Raw genomic sequence first — 22,555 nt, 5'->3', positions numbered from 1 at the left:
AAGGGGGGGACGACCCAATTGATGCTTCACAACCTGGCCTCAACCAAATGCCGGGTAGAAGACCTGTATCTTGCAGGCCCTGCATGATTGTGAAAGCTCTTCCAGGAGCTCATTCCACCAGGTCAGGCCCAGGTCTGAAAAAGTGCTGGCCATGGTTGAGACTAGGAGGACCTCCCTTGGGTCAGGACCCACTTTGTTGTTGTTAGTTGTGAAGTCGTGTCCAACCCATCATGACCCTATGGACAATGATTCTCCAGGCCTTCTTGTCCTCTACCATTTCCCGGAGTCCATTTAAGCTTGCACTTCAGTGACTCCATCCAGGCACCTCATTTTCTGTCGCCCCTTCTTCTTTTGCCCTCAGTCGCTCCCAGCATTAGGCTCTTCTCCAGGAAGTCCTTCCTTTTCATGAGGTGGCCAAAGTATTTGAGTTTCACCAGGAACCACTAGCCTCTGCAAATCCATTTCAATCCCTAACTGTGCAAGGCTAAACGAGTCCAAGTTGAGATCTTAGAGAGCCTCAAGGCAGTCAGAATAGGTAATACCGGCCTAGATGGATTACTGGTCTGAGGCAGCTTTATATATTAGTGTGCCATTCTTGTTGTATGTATAAGACTTTAGTGTTTCCAGCCATAGGTCATTACAATGTTACTAATGTCATAGCAGTTGATATCAAAAAAGCAATAATTAAAACAATATATGCAGTGGTCCATAGATAATGAAAGACAATAAGAATGAAAGACAATAAGAATTCGGATCTCTAGCTCTTTTGTGGCGTAAATTTGGCTCGAATTTTCCTTGCTGCTAGTGCAAATAATGAGACATTATAACTGATCAGGGAGTTGGTATCTGATAATAAAAATACCATTTGTCTAAATTCGCAGGGAAGTTCTGGCCATTCACAATTCTCTCAATATATTTGGTTCTCGGCTCCAGGTATAGTGGACAATCCAAAACATAATGATAGAGGTCTTCAACAGCAGGTTCTCCACAAATACATAGGCGAAGGACTAAAGGTACACCAGAAAAACATCCTGAGAGTAGGGCTGATGGCATAGCTTGAAAGAGTAAATGGGCAAAAGCCATTCAAAGTTTTGGTACAGAGATGGTCACTAAATAGTCAGATGTGAGATGGACTTTCTTGAATAGTTTAAACAAAGGGGATAAATTAGATTTTATTATGGTTTGTCTATCCAATATGGCATCACTATTAAAGATCCAGGCTCTCAGATTAGACCCATCAACTTCTGCTCTTAATAAATCATCACAGATGGAATACTGTGATTGTATTTTATCACAACAGGCAAGTTGAAAAGGATCAGTATTCAAGGTTAGCTCAAAACTTTGCTTGAATATTAAATTGGTAGTTTTTTCCTATGTTTTGTCCAAAATTTTAACAAAGCTAAGTGGACTCGAGTCCTGATCGATGGAAGCCCTAACTCTGTGTGCATATGTGTGGCAGGAGTTCCTCTAGGTAAGGCCAACATACATCTAAGGAAGTGATTCTGAATCGCTTCCAAACTAGAAATCAGGTGATCCTTCCATCCCCAGACTTCAATACCATAAAGGAGATGGGGTAAGGCCTTGGCTACGAATAGTTTTATTGCTGGATCAATAAGAAATCCACCCATTTTTGTTTTGTTTTTGAAACAATAGCTCAGCATCCTTTGTCCTCTTGGCTAGTACTCTATATACCAAACCATTTTGATCTCTGATCTCCTCCATCTTCCATTAAGTACATTTTTATAATAGACTCAACTGGGAGGAATCTACAGTTATATAAATCAGCTATTTAGACAGTGTGTTTCTCGTTTTGGCAAAGAGTGCTAATTTTTCCAAATATTAAAGATAGCCTAGAAACATAACTCTTGATTGGTTATATTCAGTTGTGAAAGAATATAATTCTAGAATCACCTTTCTAAAACATCTACATTAGTTTATGCACTGGATTATGCTCAGCAATGAATGAGCCAGGTTACTTGTTTCTTTGTATGTAATGTAATGTGGTTTTAAAGTTTTGCCAGCTAGTAATTTAAAAATCTGAAAACCAAGTATACATGCCAGCAGAGTTGAGACTTTCCCCATCTAATCCAAGGGCAATTTTCTCAGTAGCTAAAGCCAGTATTTTTCTTGGCATGGATTTTCAAAAACTTTGTCTCAACGGCACAGTAAATTTGCTCTGGCTGAACTCCTTTACTTCTCATTAAATTAATCAAATACTTTTTCAATGGATCTGTTGATTCTGTAACAGGCTGCTAATCTTACCAGCCTATGAGAAATGCAGAATCTCACGTCAGTTGTATATTCAACTTGGCCAACAGTTATACAGCTAAAATACTATAAAATGGTATTTTTTGTTGCTTGCTATCATCTAAACCCAATTTATGGTGACCCTGTAGGATTTTCAAGGCAAAAGACATTCAGAGGTAGTTTGCTATTGCCTGCCACTGTTTAAAAACCTTGGTATTCCTTGGTGGATGCCCAACCAAATACAGACCTACCTACCTGTTTATTCCACTTCTTCCCTGCCACTTCCGTGACTGGCTCATGATGGCTAACAATCTGGGTAAAACCACATTAAAAACCACCATAAAACCCCTTAAAATAACAACATAATCCAAAAACCCAAACCAATTGGTAACTGATATCTCTCCCTGACCCCTTGCTCATACAGATAGATACATCTCTGGGGGAGATTATAGGAACTGCCTATATCTTAATCAATGAAAATAAGCAAAAATAAGGAGGGGAGCCCAGATCGTATAGCCCCAGCCTTAACCAAAGGCTTGGTGGAAGGTCTCCATCTAGCAGGTCCTATGGAACTTCAAAAGATCCATCAAGGCCCTCAGCTCTTCCGGGAGCTCATTCCACCAGGTTGGGGCCAGGACAGAAAAGGTCTTGGCTCAGGCAAGCTTCCCTCAGGCCAGGAACTACCAGTAAATTAGCTCCTGCAGAACACACCGCCCTGTGGGGGCATAAGCAGGCAAGCGGTTGCTTAGATAAGTGGGGCCCTGACTGTGGATGGCCTTAATGTTAAATACCAAAACTTTGAACCTGACCCGGGCCGCAAATGGCAACCAATGCAACTGCCTAAACACCAGCTGGATTTGGGCCCTCCATGATGTACCTGTGAAGACCCTAGCAGCTGCATTTTGCACCAGCTGCAATTTCTGGATCAAGGACAAAAGTAGGCCCGTTTAGAGAGATTTACAGAAGTCCAGTCTGGAGGTGACCAGTGGTCAGGTGACTGTGGTCAGGTGTTCGGGAGACAGATAGTGCTAGTAGCCTTGCTTGGCAAAGAAGAATGAATGCTAAGCAGCTTACTCCTGTGACCTGGGCCTCCATAGATAAGGGGGAGTCCAGAATAACTCCCAAATTCCTTGCCGATGGCACAATGTGAAGTTGTGCCCCAGCTAAGGTGGGTAGGTATGCTTCATTGTCTGCTCCCTTCCCACTCAGCCATAGGACCTCCATCATGGAGGTGTAGAGTTTCACGTGACTCCACTCTAACCATCCAGCTACTGCTTCCAAACATCTGGTGAATGTATCTGCAGGGGTGTCCGGGCAGCTGTCCATGAGGAAATACAGCTGAGTGTTAATCGCATATTGGTGACAACCAAGACCATAGCTCCGAACCAGCTGTGCTAAAGGGAGCATATAGATGTACCTGCAGGCTGCAAAACCCTGTCGCTGCCTCTCTCCTTGTGATTGACAATGGAGGCCGCAGCCACAAGGCTTCTAGCAGGCAAGGAGGAAGGGTGGGAGCTGGAGAGGGAGGGCTAATCAGGGTGGACCTAGACGGATAGGGCCCTGGACAGTCTCCTCCCAGGAGGCTGTTTCCCAAATATATAAGGGAGCGAAATAGTGTTAAGGATAATCCAGAGATCTACATAACAAACTTCTTCATGACTAACAATGCTTTAATAACAATCTTTTTTCTGATCTTTACAAAGATCATGGCATAAGACAAAACTCAAAGTTTTAGCAAGTCTCAAGAAGGACCACAGCTAACTCACCAGCCAAAGCTCATGAATAGCTCCCTTGGCTATACTGACACCTGTTTATTCAAAAGGAGATTCAGGTCATCTTGGTCTCCAAACCCCTCATCACTTTTAGTGCCCTCCTCTGGATATGCTCCAGTTTGTCTACATCCTCCTTCAATTATGGTGCTCTAAACTGGGAATGTCACATCTTCCAGAAAAAAGAAAGCTATATATAGAGACAGATAATGTGCAATTAGTCTGCTGGAACAATTCATTTTGCTAAAGAAAAATGGAAAGAATCTGCAAGCTTGAAAAAGTATTTTCCTCCAAAAATAACACTGAAAGAGGAAACCTCTTGTTTAGAATAGATAACAATATTATGTATGGATGTGGGTTGTAGATCAAGTGATCAAAGACCATCCTAAGATTCTTAGCTCCTTGGGAGACAATGATTCTGTCTTTGATTTGCTGCATACTCATATTTTAATGACATAATCAAATTGTAACAATTTCACACAACTTAATCTTTGATTTCTGATTTAGCCAAGTCCTTGAAAAGACTAATTTAGAATTTCTTTAATTATAAGAAATTTGAGACATAGATCTATATTTTCAGAACTCCAAAATACACAATAAAACACTCTGCTTTACTTCACTATAGCAAAAAAACCCACAACAAAAAATAACAAAAAAAAAAAACCCATAGCATGTAAGAAAACAGATATCTAATCCAGACGTTGTCTTTAGTCTTGCACTGACCTTTGGATAACACATTATATATAAAAATCAAAACTAGTGGACACATAAAGGAATATTTCAGTGGAAAGAGCTATACAGAAAGTTCAGCTATATATAAAAAAACACCTGTTATGCAGAGCAAACCATTTATTTATTTATTTATTTATTTATTTATTATTACATTTATATACTTCCCTCCCAATGAGCCTCTTGTGGCGCAGAGTGGTAAGGCAGCCGTCTGACAGCTTTGCCCATGAGGCTGGGAGTTCAATCCCAGCAGCCGGCTCAAGGTTGACTCAGCCTTCCATCCTTCCGAGGTCGGTAAAAATGAGTACCCAGCTTGCTGGGGGGTAAACGGTAATGACTGGGGAAGGCACTGGCAAACCACCCCGTATTGAGTCTGCCAAGAAAACGCTAGAGGGCGTCACCCCAAGGGTCAGACATGACTCGGTGCTTGCACAGGGGATACCTTTACCTTTACCTTTACTTCCCTCCTAGAGTAGAATTAGTACTTTAAATCTTCCCTGTGCAACATCTATGATTGGACCATGGTGACACCACCTTTTCCCCACAATATCCAGGAGCAGATATAACTCACTATATTTGAGAAAACTGCTCCAAAAGCCCTAGTATGAAATGTAGATCTCTGCATTTTGCCAGATTAACTCCCCCCCCCTCCTCCGCGCCTCCAATGCTGATGCTGACATAGCATGGTAGTCTGCCGCTGACTGGTCAAGGCATCCGTTCAAAGATTGCTGGTTCCCGGTTGCCATTCCCTCGCAAGAGTTGTGTGTGTGTGGTTTTTTTTTTTTTGCCTAGTCAAATCTTGAGAGAAAATTGGTATAAGATGTTTTATAGATGGTACATAACTCCCAAAGCAATTGCTAAAATGTCTTAGGGTTATGATGGTGGTTGAAAAGAAAAAGTGGGATCTTTCATATATGGTGGAGATGTGAAAAAGTTACTAAATTCCGGGCAAAATTTCATGATGTATTAGAAAAGATGTTTGAAATTAAGTTTCCTTTGAGACCTGAATTTATGTTGTTAAGTGTGTGTTCTGAAGTACTACCTTCTCAAGCTAGAACTTTCTTTTTCTATGCTACAATGGCAGCAAGGTTAACATTGGTTAAGACATGGAAATCCACATAGACATGTACTATTTCATTATGGCTAGATAAAGTGGCTGAGTTATCGAAAATGGCAAAACTCACCTTGATAGTCAATAGAAAACGCCCTGAATAATACCAACAATGGCATTTCGACATGGATTACTTTCGCAAGTGATCTTCTAAGAAGTTACCCAAACTCCCAGAGGAGGAGGGATGGAGTGATTTGTGTCTATCTGTAATAGCTTATTTTTCTTTTTGTAATTTTTAAAATAAAAAAAATATTTTAAAAAGACTTATTTTTGCCCTCATTTTTGAGTAACTGTGCTCTTGTCCAAAAGCCTACACTTCTGTGTGCTGATATTTGCATTTTGGATTGTCTTTCCCCTCTTGTTATCTCTGCCTTGCTGCATTCAGGAAAACAAAAATGAACAAGCAGCCTCATGCTCCATCTCACCCCCCACAAGCGGCAGGAAGTGAACCCCTCTACAGTCTTGTGTTTCTTCAATGCCAGCTAGAGCTTCATGACTCTCCTCCTCCCTCTTAGCTTCCCCAATCAAGCAGGAAAGAGAAAGCAACCAGACAATTAATGTAATTAATTAATGTAACAAAGACGGAAGACCTGGGTTCAGATCTGAATTCAGAAGGATCGACAATGGGAAAAAAATGCAGGTGCAGAACCAGCCCAAGTCAGGACTTTTTTTAGAGCACCAAAAAGGCTATACAGGATTGGTCCTTTAATGACAAAGAAAATTAGGTGAAAAAGCTGTCTGAATCCAGACCTAAATTTGCAAAACACTGTCATGATACAATTATTAAATATATCCTAGAAAAAATATATTATTCTTACTGTTTCACCAGTTTTCCCAAGATTTCCTTGATCTCCAGTTTCCCCCTGATAATTTAAAAGAAATAGCATTTAGCATACAATTCTTTTTAATTTTAGCAAATGGAGTTTTCAGTTCAACAGGTTACTTTACTACTCTTTACCTTAACAGTTTATCAACACTTAGGAAAATTATTAAAAAAGAACAAAAGCCTTCTGTAGGACATGTAGCCACATGGATTTATTTATTTGGTTTCTTTGAGATTCAAAGTTTGCTATACTACCAATTCATTTAACTTATATGATTCTTTTTGGCCTGAGATGTCTTTGCAACCAAAGTCCAGTAACAAAGACTAATAACATTTCTGGCAGGGTATGAGTTTTCATTAGGCAATAATGTTTTCTTTGCAAATTTACAAGGGTTGTGCCAAATCACATTAACTTATACTTTGCACCATTCTTCAGTCTCTGTGTCTCACCGACTGGCATCATTTGTCTATTTTGAATAACCACACAAAAGAAATCTGGCATTCTAGCTATTAAATGAATGAGTAAAAATTGAAAGATTTTAAACATACCCTCAAGCCTTCTGGTCCTGGTTCACCTGCATACCCTTTCCGACCTGGCTTTCCCTGTATTCAGGTAAATACATCAACTATTGAATTATGTTTAGACAGAACTCCATGAGTTCACTAGTAACATCATGTTGCATCATGAATGACAAAAAATATCAGAGCTATTCAGGGACAAAATTCACACCACATATAACTGCATGTAATTTTAAAGTCAAAGTCCAAACATAGGATTCTGGCATGGAGCAGAAGTTAGTTAAGTCAGAAGAACTATTTTCCTGCCTATGATTTTTCCACCCGAAGTGCCATCCCCACTTGCTTTTCACCTGCAAGTTCCTTACAGAATTTCATAGGAAAAGACAAGAGGGAATGTGATTCTGAGTAGATGAATGCCCCATGTTTAAATATCCACCCCTGACCATTTTGAGTTATCTTCATATACTTGCATATATGTGTAGACTTCTTCTTATACTTTTCATTTGAAAAAATAAAGGCCAGAGGAAAATAACAAAAACTGTACATAGTCAGTGGGATCAAGGAGAAATAATGGGATTTTCTCAACTTCTCCCATTTTGTGGCCCAAAATGCTGCTCTTAAGGGACAGGTGCCTCAACCCCCCCCCCCTGAACAGCATGAGGGGAAATCTGGGGGCGGGGGGTTCAGCAAAATATTGTCTGTGGAAATCTATCGCTGGATCCAACCCAATCTGTATTTCCCCATTGATGATGGCTACTTTTATGTAGTACATGTTGTTTGTTTACATGTCTCAGAATAGCTGTTCTGTTGCAAATATTATGAAAATCTGCTACTAAGAAGATACTGCTCAGCCAATATTATCTCATAAAAGCCAATAATAAATATTTAAAAATATCCCTTCTAAGGCCATGATTCCAAGCAGACATATGGGAATTAATTTCTGCTGAATACAACAGGACCTCTTCCGCGTGACCAATTAGGCTGCAATCACCATTTGTTTGCATGCAGTTTTAAATCCTGCTTATAAACAGAATTGGGCCCAGTCCAGGGTGTTCCAGCTTACCCTCTCAGTTGTCCCGCATCACAGTAACATAGAGAAATCCACATTCCCTTTTTTGCCATGTCATCCAACAGTGTGCATGTTGGTGGTGGACCACATATAAGCAAGAAAACTCAGGCTTTCCTCAATCAGACATTGCTCCTTCACTCTCCCCAAAGTGTCTGATCATATTACAACACGATTCCAAAGTAACAAAATAGCAACCTGCCCTACCCACCATCATGTTTGGTCAGCACCTTTCCATCTTTCTGTTTTTTAACTTGGTTTTAGTAAGATCGGGGACAGTCTGCATGTGTGTGTGTGGGGAATGGCATGATTAAACAGTCCACGTTTTTGTATTCCCTTGTTTGTGTTGTAACAGTTTTGCATTACACTGCAATTACGGTATTTTCTTTTTAAATGTTTTGGATGCTCAAATGCAACAAAATGGTGCTAGAAGATGATTGGAGAGTTTTTAGCACATGACAATGATTGATTAGTAAAAAAATGGCAGGAAGTTTTGATTTCCCATCCCTCTGCTATCCCATACGTACACACATTTGGGGGTGGGGGAAGCAGACCAAAGGCTCCCTCTGCAGCAGTTGGAAAAAATCAAGACAGCTATCCCATGACAAAACAACATTGGGAAGTGCAGGATAAAAGCTGGGTGAGTCCTTCTTGTAGAACAGGTCCAGGACAGCCTTCTAAGTCAATGTATTTTGGATCAGGGATAAGAAGCATATTTAGGATAGAAAGAAAAACAAATAGCTAACAGAAGAAGAATTAAGCCAACAGATAATTTGCTGTGAAATACTGAATTATCTGATCCTAGTATCGTTTGCTCAGATCTTTCTTTCAAATCTACCTTACCCATAAAACTTTTAATCTTTACCCCATACTGAAAGTAAGGGTATATAACAACTTATTTTTGGTCTGTTGGCCTTGTGTGTTTCCATCTGAAAAACTTTAGATTGTAATACCACCAAGAAGGGACTATTTTTCTTGCTTTCTCCTTAATTCTGTAAAGTTCCACAGACATGAATAATGCTGCATAGAAGTAAAACTTCATTTTATAAAAATGGTTTTAGACTTTCCTTATTCTATGTCAGCTGGGAAAAATTCAAAACTGTATTGCTCCCTGTTAATATACTGAGGCTTTAATATAATAAAAGATCTAATTGTAAGCCAAACATTTTTTTAATTAACAAAAATTGTACCCATGCTTCAGCTGCTTGAGCTGAATTATAGTGACATAGTAAAAACTGCTTAGCCAAACTTTGCCACTGTTGATTAACTCAACATATAGAGACTATTGTATATAAATATATAAACAACAGAAGCTTAAAGTAACAGAGAATATGCTTTATTAAACACAATATAAACTGAACAGGGAATCCATACTCTTGTCACTAGCATACACTAAGGAATTCGGTAACACATTAAATATTCCTACCTTTGTTCATGGAAATTTAGTTCTGAATATTAAAGTATAAAAGCTTTAAATTTGGGCTGAAATATATCCCAAGCCCCCCTTCAGGGATCGCTGCCTTGTTGTGGTAAGGGGGCTTGCGTAGTTCAGTGAAGCTATGAGCTATACCGTGCAGGGCCACCCAAGACGGACAGGTCATAGCTGAGAGCTCTGACAAAAGGTGATCCACTGGAGAAGGAAATGGCAAACCACTCCAGTATCTTTGCCATGAAAACTCTATGGACAGTTCCAATAGGCATAACGATATGACGCCGGAAGATGAGCCCCTCAGGTCGGAAGGTGTCCAATATGCTACTGGGGATGAGCAGACGGCTAGTACGAGTAGCGCCAGAATGAATGAAGCGACTGGGCCAAAGCCGAAAGGACGCTCAGTTGTGGAAGTAACTGGTGGCGAAAAGACAGTCCGATGCTGTAAAGATTTTTATTCCATAGGAACCTGGAACGTCAGATCCATGAATCAAGGCAAGCTGGACGTGGTCAAACAAGAAATGACAAGACTGAACATCGACATTTTAGGAATCAGTGAACTAAAATGGACAGGAATGGGTGAATTTAATTCAGATGACCATCAGGAATACTACTGTGGACAAGAATCTCGCAGAAGAAATGGAGTAGCCTTCATAATCAATAAGAGAGTAGGAAAAGCAGTCTTGGGATACAATCCCCAAAATGACAGAATGATCTCAGTTCGAATCCAAGGCAAACCATTCAACATCACAGTGATCCAGGTCTATGCCCCAACCACTGCTGCTGAAGAGGATGAAGTTGATCAGTTCTATGAAGCCCTACAACACCTTCTAGAAGCAACGCCAAAAAATGATGTGCTTATCATCATGGGGGATTGGAATGCTAAAGTAGGAAGCCAAAAGATAACCGGGATAACAGGCAAGTTTGGCCTTGGAGTACAAAATGAAGCAGGACACAGGTTGGTAGAATTTTGTCAAGAGAATACAATGGTCATAGCAAACACTCTTTTCCAACAACCCAAGAGACGACTCTACACATGGACATCACCAGATGGTCAACACAGAAATCAGATTGACTATGTGCTCTGCAGCCAAAGATGGAAAAGTTCTATCCAGTCAATTAAAACAAGACCAGGAGCTGATTGTGGTTCAGATCATGAGCTTCTTGTTGCAAAATTTAGGCTTAAATTGAAGAAAGTAGGGAAAAGCACTAGGCCACTCAGGTATGAACTAAATCATATCCCTGACGAATACACAGTAGAGGTGACAAATAGATTTAAGGAATTAGATCTGATAGACAGAGTGCCTGAAGAACTATGGACGGAGGTTCGCAACATTGTACAAGAGGTAGCAACTAAAACCATCCCAAAGAAAAAGAAATGCAAGAAATCAAAATGGCTGTCTGAGGAAGCTTTACAAATAGCTAAGGAGAGAAGGGAAGTGAAAGGCAAGGGAGAAAGAGAAAGATACACCCAATTGAATGCAGAATTCCAGAGAAAAGCTAGAAGAGATAAGAATGCCTTCTTAAATGAACAGTGCAAACAAATAGAAGAAAACAACAGAATGGGGAGGTCCAGAGATCTTTTCAAGAAAATTGGAGATATGAAGAGAACGTTTCATGCAAAGTTGGGTATGATAAGGGACCAAAATGGTAGGGACCTCACAGAAGCAGAAGAGATTAAACAAAGGTGGCAAAATTATACAGAACAACTATACAAGAGCGAGCTTAACATCCCTGATGACCACGGTGAGGTAGTTACTGACCTGGAGCCAGACATCCTGGAATGTGAAGTCAAATGGGCCTTAGGAAGTCTGAGCAACAATAAAGCTAGTGGTGGTGACAGCATTCCAGTTGAACTATTCAAAATCTTAAAGGACGATGCAGTAAAAGTGCTACACTCAATATGCCAGCAAATTTGGAAAACTCAACAATGGCCACAGGATTGGAAAAGGTCAGTTTACATTCCAATCCCAAAGAAGGGCAGTGCCAAAGAATGTTCAAACTACCGCACCATTGCATTAATTTCTCATGCTAGCAAAGTTATGCTCAAAATCCTACAAGCTAGGCTCCAGCAATATGTGGACCGAGAACTTCCAGAAGTACAGGCAGGATTTCGAAGAGGCAGAGGAACTAGAGATCAAATTGCCAACATACGCTGGATCATGGAGAAAGCTAGGGAGTACCAGAAGAACGTCTACTTCTGCTTCATTGACTATGCTAAAGCCTTTGATTGTGTGGAGCACAACAAATTGTGGCAAGTTCTTAAAGAGATGGGAATACCAGAGCATCTTATTTGTCTCTTGAGAAATTTATATGCAGGTCAAGAAGCAACAGTGAGAACTGAACATGGAATCACTGATTGGTTCAAAATTGAGAAAGGAGTTCGGCAAGGCTGTATACTGTCGCCTTGCCTATTTAACTTGTATGCAGAGCACATCATGAGAAATGCGGGATTAGAGGAGTCACAAATTGGGATCAAGATTGCAGGGAGAAATATCAATAACCTCAGATATGCAGATGATACCACTCTAATGGCAGAAAGTGAAGAGGAACTAAAGAGCCTGTTGATGCGGGTGAAGGAGGAGAGTACAAAAGTTGGCTTGAAACTCAACATCAAGAAAACAAAGATCATGGCATCCGGCCCTCTCAATTCCTGGGAAATAGATGGGGAAGAAATGGAGATAGTGACAGATTTTATTTTCCTGGGCTCCAAGATCACTGCAGATGGGGACTGCAGCAAAGAAATTAAAAGACGCTTGCTCCTGGGGAGGAAAGCTATGGCAAATCTAGACAGCATCCTAAAAAGCAGAGACATCACCCTGCCAACAAAAGTGCGTTTAGTCAAGGCTATGGTCTTCCCAGTTGCAATGTATGGCTGCGAAAGTTGGACCATAAGGAAGGTCGAGCGTCAAAGAATTGAGGCTTTTGAACTCTGGTGCTGGAGAAGACTCTTGCGAGTCCCTTGGACTGCAAGGCGAACAAACCGGTCAGTCCTAGAGGAGATCAACCCTGACTGCTCTTTAGAAGGCCAGATCCTGAAGATGAAACTCAAATACTTTGGCCACCTCATGAGAAGGAAGGACTCCCTGGAGAAGAGCCTAATGCTGGGAGCGATCGAGGGCAAAAGAAGAAGGGGACGACAGAGAATGAGGTGGCTGGATGGAGTCACTGAAGCAGTAGGTGCAAACTTAAATGGACTCCGGGGAATGGTAGAGGACAGGAAGGCCTGGAGGATCATTGTCCATGGGGTCGCGATGGGTCGGACACGACTTCGCACATAACAACAATAACAACAATATCCCAAGCCCTCCAAGTTGAGATTCCCACTTTCCTATCAATTTGAAGCTTTCATAATAAAAAACTGATATTTTAAAGATGGAGGTAAAGACTCATTAGCAATACAAGAAAGGGGAGGAGAGGCCTTCAGTAAACAATGTCAGTTGGATTAATGGAATATTGGTTGGGGGGGGACTGATCATAACTTTTGCCTTCTTCAAAGCTCTCAGATTTCAATAAAATGGGAAAGGAACAAAAATCAGGGCGAGGAGGAAAGAGAGGGCTGCACAGAAAGAACTTTGCAAGCCAGGCAAGAAAGATGGGCTGCATTAAGAAAGGTGAACAATGCAAGTACAATGTCCTGCTGCTGCCTTAAGCATGCGGCAGCCATTGCACCAGGGGGAGGAGCACCAAGGAGCCCAGAGCAGCCGCACACGCGAAGGGCCCAGGGCCCAGCAGGGTGTGGCGGGGTGTGAGGCAGCAGGTATAAAAGAGGGCTGTGTTGGGACCAGCCCTTCTTTGTTCAGCGCCTCAGCTGCACCTGCTACTTTACTCCCTCCTTCCCCCCCTGTTTTGCCAATTATATATTTTTGCATATTCTCTTGCATGTCACAGCTGGTGGTTTAGAGTGGGGGGTGGAGCCACTGGGCAGAACCTATGCTGTCCAGCTGGGTTTGATTGCCCATTTGGAAGCCTCCTTAAGGGATTGCACATGTGCTTGGTGGCCAACTTTCCAGCTGGGGAGTCTGCTGTCACACATGATGAGGTGACTGGGGAGTTACAATAGAGGTGGCCCCTAATGGGGCTTCCTATGCTTACCTTCCCAGGATTCAGCAGACCTGATGGAGAGGGGGTGCTTGACTGGGGTGTCGTGGACCTGCTGATGAGTTTCCCTTCCTATAGGTGCTGTGGTCTGCTAGCTGTAGCATGGGGAGGGGCAGTATGGTTCCGCCCCCTCACCTGCGGTGCACCTATGCTCATTTATGTTATAAATAAAGCTGTGGCCTGGTTTATGCAAAAAAAATGAATTACACGTGTGCCTGTGTTATTGGCACACCAGTATCTGCCCTCCTTCCTAGCAAATTCATTGCATTTTGATCAAGCATCAAACCTATCTGAACTGTTCAGTGTAAGCCACCATTTATGCCAAAAAGATTTTGTAGAAAGAGATCTAAAGAAACATTTTGCAAAGGGCTCAAATAGCTTGAACCATACTGGCAGACTACTTTGCCTGAATGATTTTGATAAATCTACATATAATAATAACTTGGACTTCTTACAAAGCAGCAGCAGCAACAACACCTTGCTACACTGAATCCGGGAAGTTCTTTGCAATGAGGAGCAAAGAATAACACATTTTTATTCATTGATTTCATTTATACCCTGCTTTTCTCCCTTCTGAGGACCCAAAGTGACTTAAATTGCTGTCTTCTCCTCCATCTCACCTTACAACAACCTTCTGACGTATGCTATGCTAAGCATTTGTGACTGGATCAAAGTCACCCAGCAAGTTTAAGCGGCAGAATGGGGATTAGAATCCCATCTTTAAGATCTGAGTCTGATACTTTAACCAATACACCATATGTATGAAAGATACACTGCACAGACATTATTTAACTCATTTAACCTCTTTGGATGGTCTGCCCTCTTCATACATTTTAAATTTTTATTTTGTTTATTTATTTACAGGCCATCTTCTTCATAGAGATGCAAGACAGATTAAACAGTATAAGACAATACAGTTAACGGTACACTCAAAAATAATGCAATAGGATTTTTATTGCAGGAAAAAAAACCAAGCAGAAATCAGAGCTGAAGCAAAGCATAAGAATTTACATGATACATTTAACAAATACAGAAATTAGACAGTAGAATCATACTGACAGCAACAGACAGTATGCTGTATACTTAGTATTACAGTCCATAATAATTGTTCCTTTATGAAATAATCTCTCTGAACCATTTTGTTGCAGTTCAGCCCTATTAACTATGATAAAAAGGCTTTCATGAATAACTCAGTTTTGTATAATTTGCAGAATACCAGGAAAGTGGGAGCTTTCCTGAACTCATTCCACAAGCCATTCCATAAGGTGGGAGACTGTATAATTATTTCTGATTTTGCCCACTTGCAGACTGGCATCTGCAGAAGGCCTTGGTCAGATGAGCAAAGTTGTTGGGGCAGAGCTGAACCCAAATGAAGTAGGAAGCACAACATCTTTCAAGATCTCTGACTTCCAAATGAGCGTTTCACCTATCTTGCCAGAATTTAGTTTCAGTTTGTTCACTCTTAATTATTTAACAATAGCACACAGGCAGCAGGACATAAGGAAATACATAGATATGACAACCAACCCATAACACAGAGACTGAAAAGCATGGGGGATACGACTGCACCCTGTGGAACCCCACTGAATAGCACCCACATTGATAATAACTGTTCTTCAGCAGCAAGTCTTTGAGTCTAGTCCATGAGAAACAAATTAAGCCAGTCCAAGGCACATTGCCTGATATGTACTTCTGTTTCTGAATGGCTCAACCAGATGGCATGATCTGCTGCATCAAAGGCTGTCTATAAATTCAGTAGGAGCAATAAAGAGTAATGGCCTTTCTTTACATTCTGACTGAGGTTGTCACCTAAAGCCATTAGGGCTCTCTTTGTCCCAAATCTCCAGCTGGTCTGAAGAAGGTTTAGATAGGGGTCCCCCAATGTGGTGACCATGGGTGCATGTTGCCTGCCAACATCTCTTCTGGAGGCTGCCAAGTGTTTTTAGAAAGTGAATTGGGCCATGAGAGACATTCACCCAGCAGAACTTTGGGTCAACAACTGGAGATCTGTTAGACTAGAATTATTTACTCTTAATAGTCCCATGCCAGTCTCTTTCTACAATGCTCAGAGTAGCAATTTAGTCTTACAATAGTTGTTGTAATAATTGTGAAATATGTCATGCAGGCTGACATGCCAAACCACCATAGCAACAGAGACGACCTGTCAGCCAAAAATGCATAGAAAAGAAGAAGTACCAAGCTAGCGATGGCAAACCAAAAGTTTTGAATAATGTATAATTAACATTCAAAACGAGTTCCTAGGCACAATCTCATTTTTGTTTTATTTCATCAGTAATACTGTATTAATATTGTATTTCTTTTAAAGATTTCTTCTACAAAAAAGTTGTAAACCATAAATGGTCTTATCAATAAACCTTATATTTTAAGACATCCGTCCTCAAGTCATCTTTTTATTTTTAATGTATCTTGAGTGTACAAGACGAACACAAGATTGTGCCTAGGATCCCATTTTGAATGTTACTTATACATTTTGGTTCACCATTGCTGGCTTGCAACCATCATAGCAAAAGCAAGTCCACATTCCATATTCCTCTGCTGCACCACTGACATATGGTGACTTTTTCAAGCTGAAATGCAGATTTAGTTCATGTCTCACTTCCACATCTTACACTACAGAGCACTAATGTTTCAACTGCTTTCCTGCAACAACTTTACACAAGATTTCCATACTTACTCTTGGTCCAGCTCCTCCGATAGGTCCAAAAGGTCCTTCTTCTCCCTAAAATAACATCAAGTTAGTAATCTTTCTTTCCTGGACATTAAAGCATCTCAAAAGCAACATTATATTACATTAAACATCTGAATGTTATTGATTTATTTTTATTTATTAAAACATATTATGATGGCCCTGTCCACTTCCCTCCCTCAGAGGCAAGATTTTCCCTCCGTTTTTCTTTCTCATTACTGACTGAGCCGCCCTAGTGTCTTCTTCCTTGCTGAAGGACTCTGGCTGCCCTACCTTGTCACAGTACGATATTTTGGATGCTGGCTCAGTCCAGGAACCTGAGGGAAGGATCGGGAGCCGCTTTTACTCAAACAACTTAAACGGCACTTGAGGCATTTTCAAATTCAAAAATAACAAAATATTTTATTTAACAGAGTAGAAAGGTCGGGTGAAATCTGGGGATTGAAAATTTCTGAGATAACTCAATATAGATACTTTAATATATCGTGAACCATCTCAAGCCCAATGGGAGAGGGGCAATCTAGAAACCTAATAATAATAATAATTGCACTAACAACAACAGAAGCAGAAACAATAGCAACTCTAAGGAAAAATCAATATATGCACAGACTTTAGTTCTTACATTTTTGGCTAATGAAAGTTTCTTCAGGTATTTGGAGTTATGTAAATCGAAAAGCTTTTGTTCCGTTGTTTCCCACTTTAGTACACTTTCTTCAGAATTGTTTTTCCAGAAGGCTGGTACACCTTTTCCAGTACCCAAACCTCCTCTTGAAACACAAGTACTCTTCTTGAGTTATTAACTAATTCTTAAGATCCCTAAAGGAACTTTCTAACCACATCAGACAAGGGGCTCTCTACACACTTCAGAATTAATTGGCTAGGGAAATTCTCCTCTCTGAAGAACATCTATCCCCTTTCTTTGGCCAAAATGGAAGTCTCTAACTACTCAATAATCCTTGTCAACTTTCTCATTTCTCCTGTCCGTGTTAAACTGTTCTCATTTAGGACTGATTTCTGAATAAATTATCCTCCTCAGCATTCAGCTCTAAAGTCTCTCTCTCCTCAGCTGATTCTAACTAATCAGATTTCTTGGAATAGCCTGTCACTCAAAACTGGCTCTGACTCTGTGAAGAATTAACCCTCCACATTCTTCTACCTGTTTGTACAACATTTCTAAACTATTAAATATCCAGTTTGTCACACATGTATATACCATCTTTCCTCATGGTTCAAGGTAACTTACAATAGTAATTTAAAAACAGGGTTGCAATTACCTGCAACTGTTGTTCATTGACATCTTCTGTGCAGACATCCAATGGGACTGTGCTTATCAAGGCCAACTGTGGAGAATTTTTTCTAGCTTAAAAGCTCCAAAGGCTGACATCCCACCTTACAGGAACAATACATGCCCCAGTTTTCCCACTGTCTGCATCGCATCGTTTCAAAGGTGGCACACCCCTTCCCCTCAATACCAACTAAGCCACCATGAACTCTGACAGAACAGAACTGATAGATCTTGTAACCAAAGTCACCTTGGAGAACACTTAAACCTATAAGAGCTCATGGCAAGGTCAGAGGGAAGGAATGTGTGTCACAGAAGATATCAATGAATTTATTTATTTATTATTGGACTTGTTTCCCGCCACCCCTATCAAGCCGGCTCATGGTGGGTTACACGATGAAACCCCAGTAAATAAAATCCCCATTAAAACTCAATTAAAAATTAACTCAATACAAAACTACAATAATACAACATGGCGGTAAAAACAAGCCCTTCCCTACAGTGGGATGACTACCAACAGGAGCAACAAGAGAGTACAACAGCTGGCCACCACTAATGATGTTCCCAAGCGTGGTGGCAAATCTTACTTGGGGGGGGGGGATCCGTCTGATCTTCTCATGGCACTGGCCTCATCCATAGACCTGGTGGAAGACCTCCATCTAACAGGCAGCTCTTCTAGGAGCTCATTCCACAAGGTAGGGGCCTAGACCAAAAACACTTTGGGACTGGTAGAGGCCAGCAAGCTTCTGTGGGGCCAGGAATGACCAACAAGTTGGTACCTGCAGAGCACAAGGCCCTGCATGGGGCATAGGGTGACTAAGATACATGGATCCTAGACTGCAAAGTGCCTTAAAGGTCAAAACCAGAACCTTGAACCTGATCTGGGCCGCAACTGGCAACCAATGTAGCTGCCTCAGCACAGGCTGGATATGAGCCCTCCAAGATAACTTTTCCCATAAAGCTACCATGAGGCATAAGACAATCAGATTGCATCTTCACTGCAAATTTCTGACACACTGGGCAGGCACCCATGTTGTAGGACTTGCAAGACCCTACAGACAACAATCAGGCTCATCCGAATGGGACATTTTGACCCCACACTGAGCACATATCTTGAAAACAGCTCTAGATGCCATGAGGGGACCACAGGGGATAATGGGAATAATCTTGACTATGTAAGCTGTAGAGCAGTGGTCCCCAACCTTTTTATCACTGGGGACCACTCAACGCCGGGGACCACTCACCGGGGACCACTCAACTGCCCTAACGCTCTCTGATCGCTATGGTAATGTTTAAACATCCCTTCAAAATAAGATACAGACACGCCACAACAATGAAGTGTGTTGTAAAGGGCTGGGGGGGATGAAGTAAAGGCATCCTTCGGGGCCCACCTCCAATTAGTCGAAGGACCACATGTGGTCCGCAGCCCACAGGTTGGGGATCGCTACTGTAGAGGACAGAAATGCCCTTCTTTAAACTCCAGATGATTAAATATGAGTAAAAGACTAGACAACAGAACCAACAAGGCCAAATTACACAATACAAACAGAGCTGCTAGTAATGTGTCTTCCTCACACAACCGTGAAAAAGGAATGAAGGGAAAATCCCATACAAATTCTACTGAATTTGATTACTCTCTTTTTAATCTCTCTCAATGCTTCACAATAGCCCATACTTTGGATCACTACAAGCAAAAGACCCAGACACTCAATTCTACTATCATTTTTTATAACCAAAATAAAATAATAAATCCCAAATGTCTTCCTCCCTCATCCATCTTAGAAGATGCCTGCCATTCATATTTATTAAAACATGACTGGGATGGCTTACTAAATAAAATGGTAAAAGGTACAGTATTACGCTCAAAGGCTAAAATTCACTTATCAAGTTATCTGATTAACCAGGCTTACTAGGATGAACCAAGTCACCCCTAGCTATTAAAGTCAAAATGTTAAAATGTTCCTTTCTCCCAATCCAAATATATTGTTTTTACTTTCTCTCCCTTTTAAATCCTTACCTATACTGGAAAATGTCATCTTGTGAATTGTCATATAATTCAGCCTCAGAACACAAAACCTAATTCTTATTTCAGTGTACAAAACACCAGATGCGACTACTGTAAACACTGCACAGAAACCACCAGACATAAATAATGAAGTGCTGTGCAACAATTTCTACTCAACACCTGCCAGAACTGAAAGTTGATATCTTTGAAAACCAAAACAAAAGCAACCACACAAGTCAATGGATTTAAGTTTCAAGGGGGGGGGGGATGTGCATCATTAAGTGAATAGTTGCTATCTTACCTCAACTCCTTTGGGACCTGGTGGTCCTGGAGGGCCTCTATCCCCTAGAATTCCCTAAATAACAACAAATATAAATAATATAGTAAATAATCTAGAAAACCTAAAATGTGTAAATGGGTAAGAGGTGGAAATACTATTCTCTCTTAATCTCATAATTTATTATTTTCCTCAGAAAACCAGAATGAGTAAATTTGTGCTCAATTGGAATTTCTGCATAAACTTTCAATATGCTTAGAATTCTGTTTGCAGTTATATGGTACAAGCTTGCAACTGAGAAAAATGCTTACGGGGGGGGGGGGGCTGAAAAATGCTCCATGTAGAAAGCAATAATGGGCATCACTTGCCAGTTCCACTGAATTTAAGTAGTTAACACAGTAGAAAGAAGACTAGGACTTCTTTGCAAAGATGGTTCAGTCTTTCATATGTCAACCATAAAATATCGAGCAGCTAATCTTTGTCACATCTTATGCATTGATTCCATTGTTAGAATGCAATTTGAAGACCAAATTAAAGTCTCATGCCCAGTAAGCCTTTCTGCAGTGAAAATAAATTCACATGGGTAGCAATAAAAATTGGAGGTACACATTTCTCTTTAATGCAAAAAAGGTTCACATTTACAATTTTAAAAACCCAAAAATTCCCATACTTAGATAAGTCCATTGACTGCATGAAGTATTGTTCTGAATATGCCTCCTATTTGGAAAAATGCAAGCTCAAAAATCAGCCTTATATAGAGATGAAATGAGCAACCTTATTTTAATGTGGATAATTCTTTTGTGACTGAATGATCCAGCTGAAGCTTTAGCTAAGATACAGGAAATTATACCTTCCTCTAGCAAAGACTGACTGGAAGCAGATAAGAACAGAGCAACAACTCACATAAATACAGCATATGGTCTTCCCCAGGAACTTACTTGATGTACCATTAGACAGGTAGTTTTCTCATGGTGAATGCTGAATGTGTGAATGGTTTATTTATTCATTCAGGAGATGTATATGCCTCCCGTTCATCCTGTACTTCCACATTCCCCAATTGTTATGATTTTCACATTGGCTTGAAGAGAGCCAGAAATGGTACTACTGGATCTAACATTATAGATAAGGGCCAAAATCTACATTTAAAATTCTAAATTATAAAACTAGCAAAATATAGAATGTTTTTAGAAAGCTGACCTTTTCCCCATGGTACCTATCTATGAAAGGATAGACTTCTACTAATTAACTACTAATTTTCTACACATTAATAGCAGTTTTCTTTACTGCTACATTACTTATTTAAGTTGGTTTAAAAAAGCATTCAAGACCTTAGAAACACTACCAAGTTAATTGCCTAAAGTTTCCATCCATCTGTGTTGTAAAACAAGAAAACCAGCTAAGAAAAGAAAGTGGAGGACTTTTAAAGATTTATTGAACATGCCAGGAAAAAAATCTAGAGAGGCTATAAATAGGAATAATTTGTATTTCCTATGCCTATGCAACTTTTCTATCAACCTTTTTCTCCTAGGATTAGTAAAGGTCTTAATAGTCAATTTAAATGGTGGAAGCAGCCCAATGAAAACACCAGAAAGTATATGAAAGAAGCTATTCCTATTTGACAACTTAAGCAGTGATTCCTAATAATTAAAGACATCTGTATGCCAAAATATTCAATCCGGTGAAAGAGCCTGCTTTTGTATAATTTATTTCTTTGGGCTTGATCCCCTCTAACCAGTCACCGTTAGGGATAGTCATTTTGGTTGCACATAACTGTTATCCATGTTTAGAGGAGCCTATTCATTGTGTCTTTCAATGGGTCCCTATTCTGATCTGGCTTCCTTCCAATCAGGAGACACCTCTAAGTCAGGCTGAAATACTGAAGGTGATTCTCCTCTGAGGGCACTGGCAGGTAATTTTTCCTCTTTCATCATTTTTTCTCTCTATTTACGAAGTTCTTTCTCTTTACTATAAAACTATTCTTTAAGCAGCTGGTACTGCATCCCTTTGCATATTTAAACTTTGACAACAGAGTTTGTAGTCTGGTGCACATGACAGTGCCACACATTCATTGAATGTGAAGGAAGGGAAAGAGGGAGCAAGCTTGCTGGCCTCGCACCCTCCTTCCACATAACTGTCTGGTCATTTGCAGAGCCTGTTTGAATTATTGTTTTGCATCCTTGCATGCACACTCTGAGACTGGAGTGATGCATGATGGGAGTGTTCCATTTGACGGTTAGCTTTTGACAGTTGGTGGGGTGAGAGAGACAGAGAATGAGAGATTAGTTTGAAAGTCTCTCTGTTCATGTTCAGGTTCATCTGTCAAAAAATGTAAAGTAATCACTACTTCTGTAATTGTAAGTATCAAACAAAACACTATAACAACCTGATTGTTAACTTTATGTAAACCAAAGGGGGGAAAAGTGTGGGGCATTTCCCACGGCTTAAAAATAGCACAATGGTTGCTGATTGAAAACGCTACTAATTTGCCAT

At 40.5% G+C, this 22,555-nt stretch overlaps 1 protein-coding gene and 1 long non-coding RNA gene across 10 annotated transcripts in view; one reads left to right on the top strand and one right to left on the bottom strand.

Moving 5' to 3' along the window:
• Window positions 1-22,555, bottom strand: part of COL24A1 (collagen type XXIV alpha 1 chain) — a 234,520-nt gene that overhangs the window by 103,361 nt on the left and 108,604 nt on the right. For all 7 annotated transcript variants that reach the window (XM_077333120.1, XM_077333124.1, XM_077333121.1 and 4 more), the window contains exons 21-24: window positions 20,090-20,143; window positions 16,490-16,534; window positions 7,229-7,282; window positions 6,675-6,719 (exon numbers count right to left, since the gene is read on the bottom strand). In XM_077333120.1, the coding sequence (XP_077189235.1) occupies window positions 6,675-6,719; window positions 7,229-7,282; window positions 16,490-16,534; window positions 20,090-20,143 (198 nt within the window). The remainder of the gene's footprint in view (window positions 1-6,674; window positions 6,720-7,228; window positions 7,283-16,489; window positions 16,535-20,089; window positions 20,144-22,555) is intronic.
• LOC143835474 (uncharacterized) overlaps window positions 22,108-22,555 on the top strand; it is a 48,622-nt gene continuing 48,174 nt past the window's right edge. For all 3 annotated transcript variants that reach the window (XR_013230161.1, XR_013230160.1, XR_013230159.1), the window contains exon 1: window positions 22,108-22,419. This is a non-coding gene — a long non-coding RNA (uncharacterized LOC143835474). The remainder of the gene's footprint in view (window positions 22,420-22,555) is intronic.

Source organism: Paroedura picta, chromosome 4 (assembly GCF_049243985.1).
Source record: "Paroedura picta isolate Pp20150507F chromosome 4, Ppicta_v3.0, whole genome shotgun sequence".
NCBI lineage: Eukaryota > Metazoa > Chordata > Lepidosauria > Squamata > Gekkonidae > Paroedura > Paroedura picta.
This window is presented reverse-complemented; position numbering and strand designations above follow the sequence as displayed.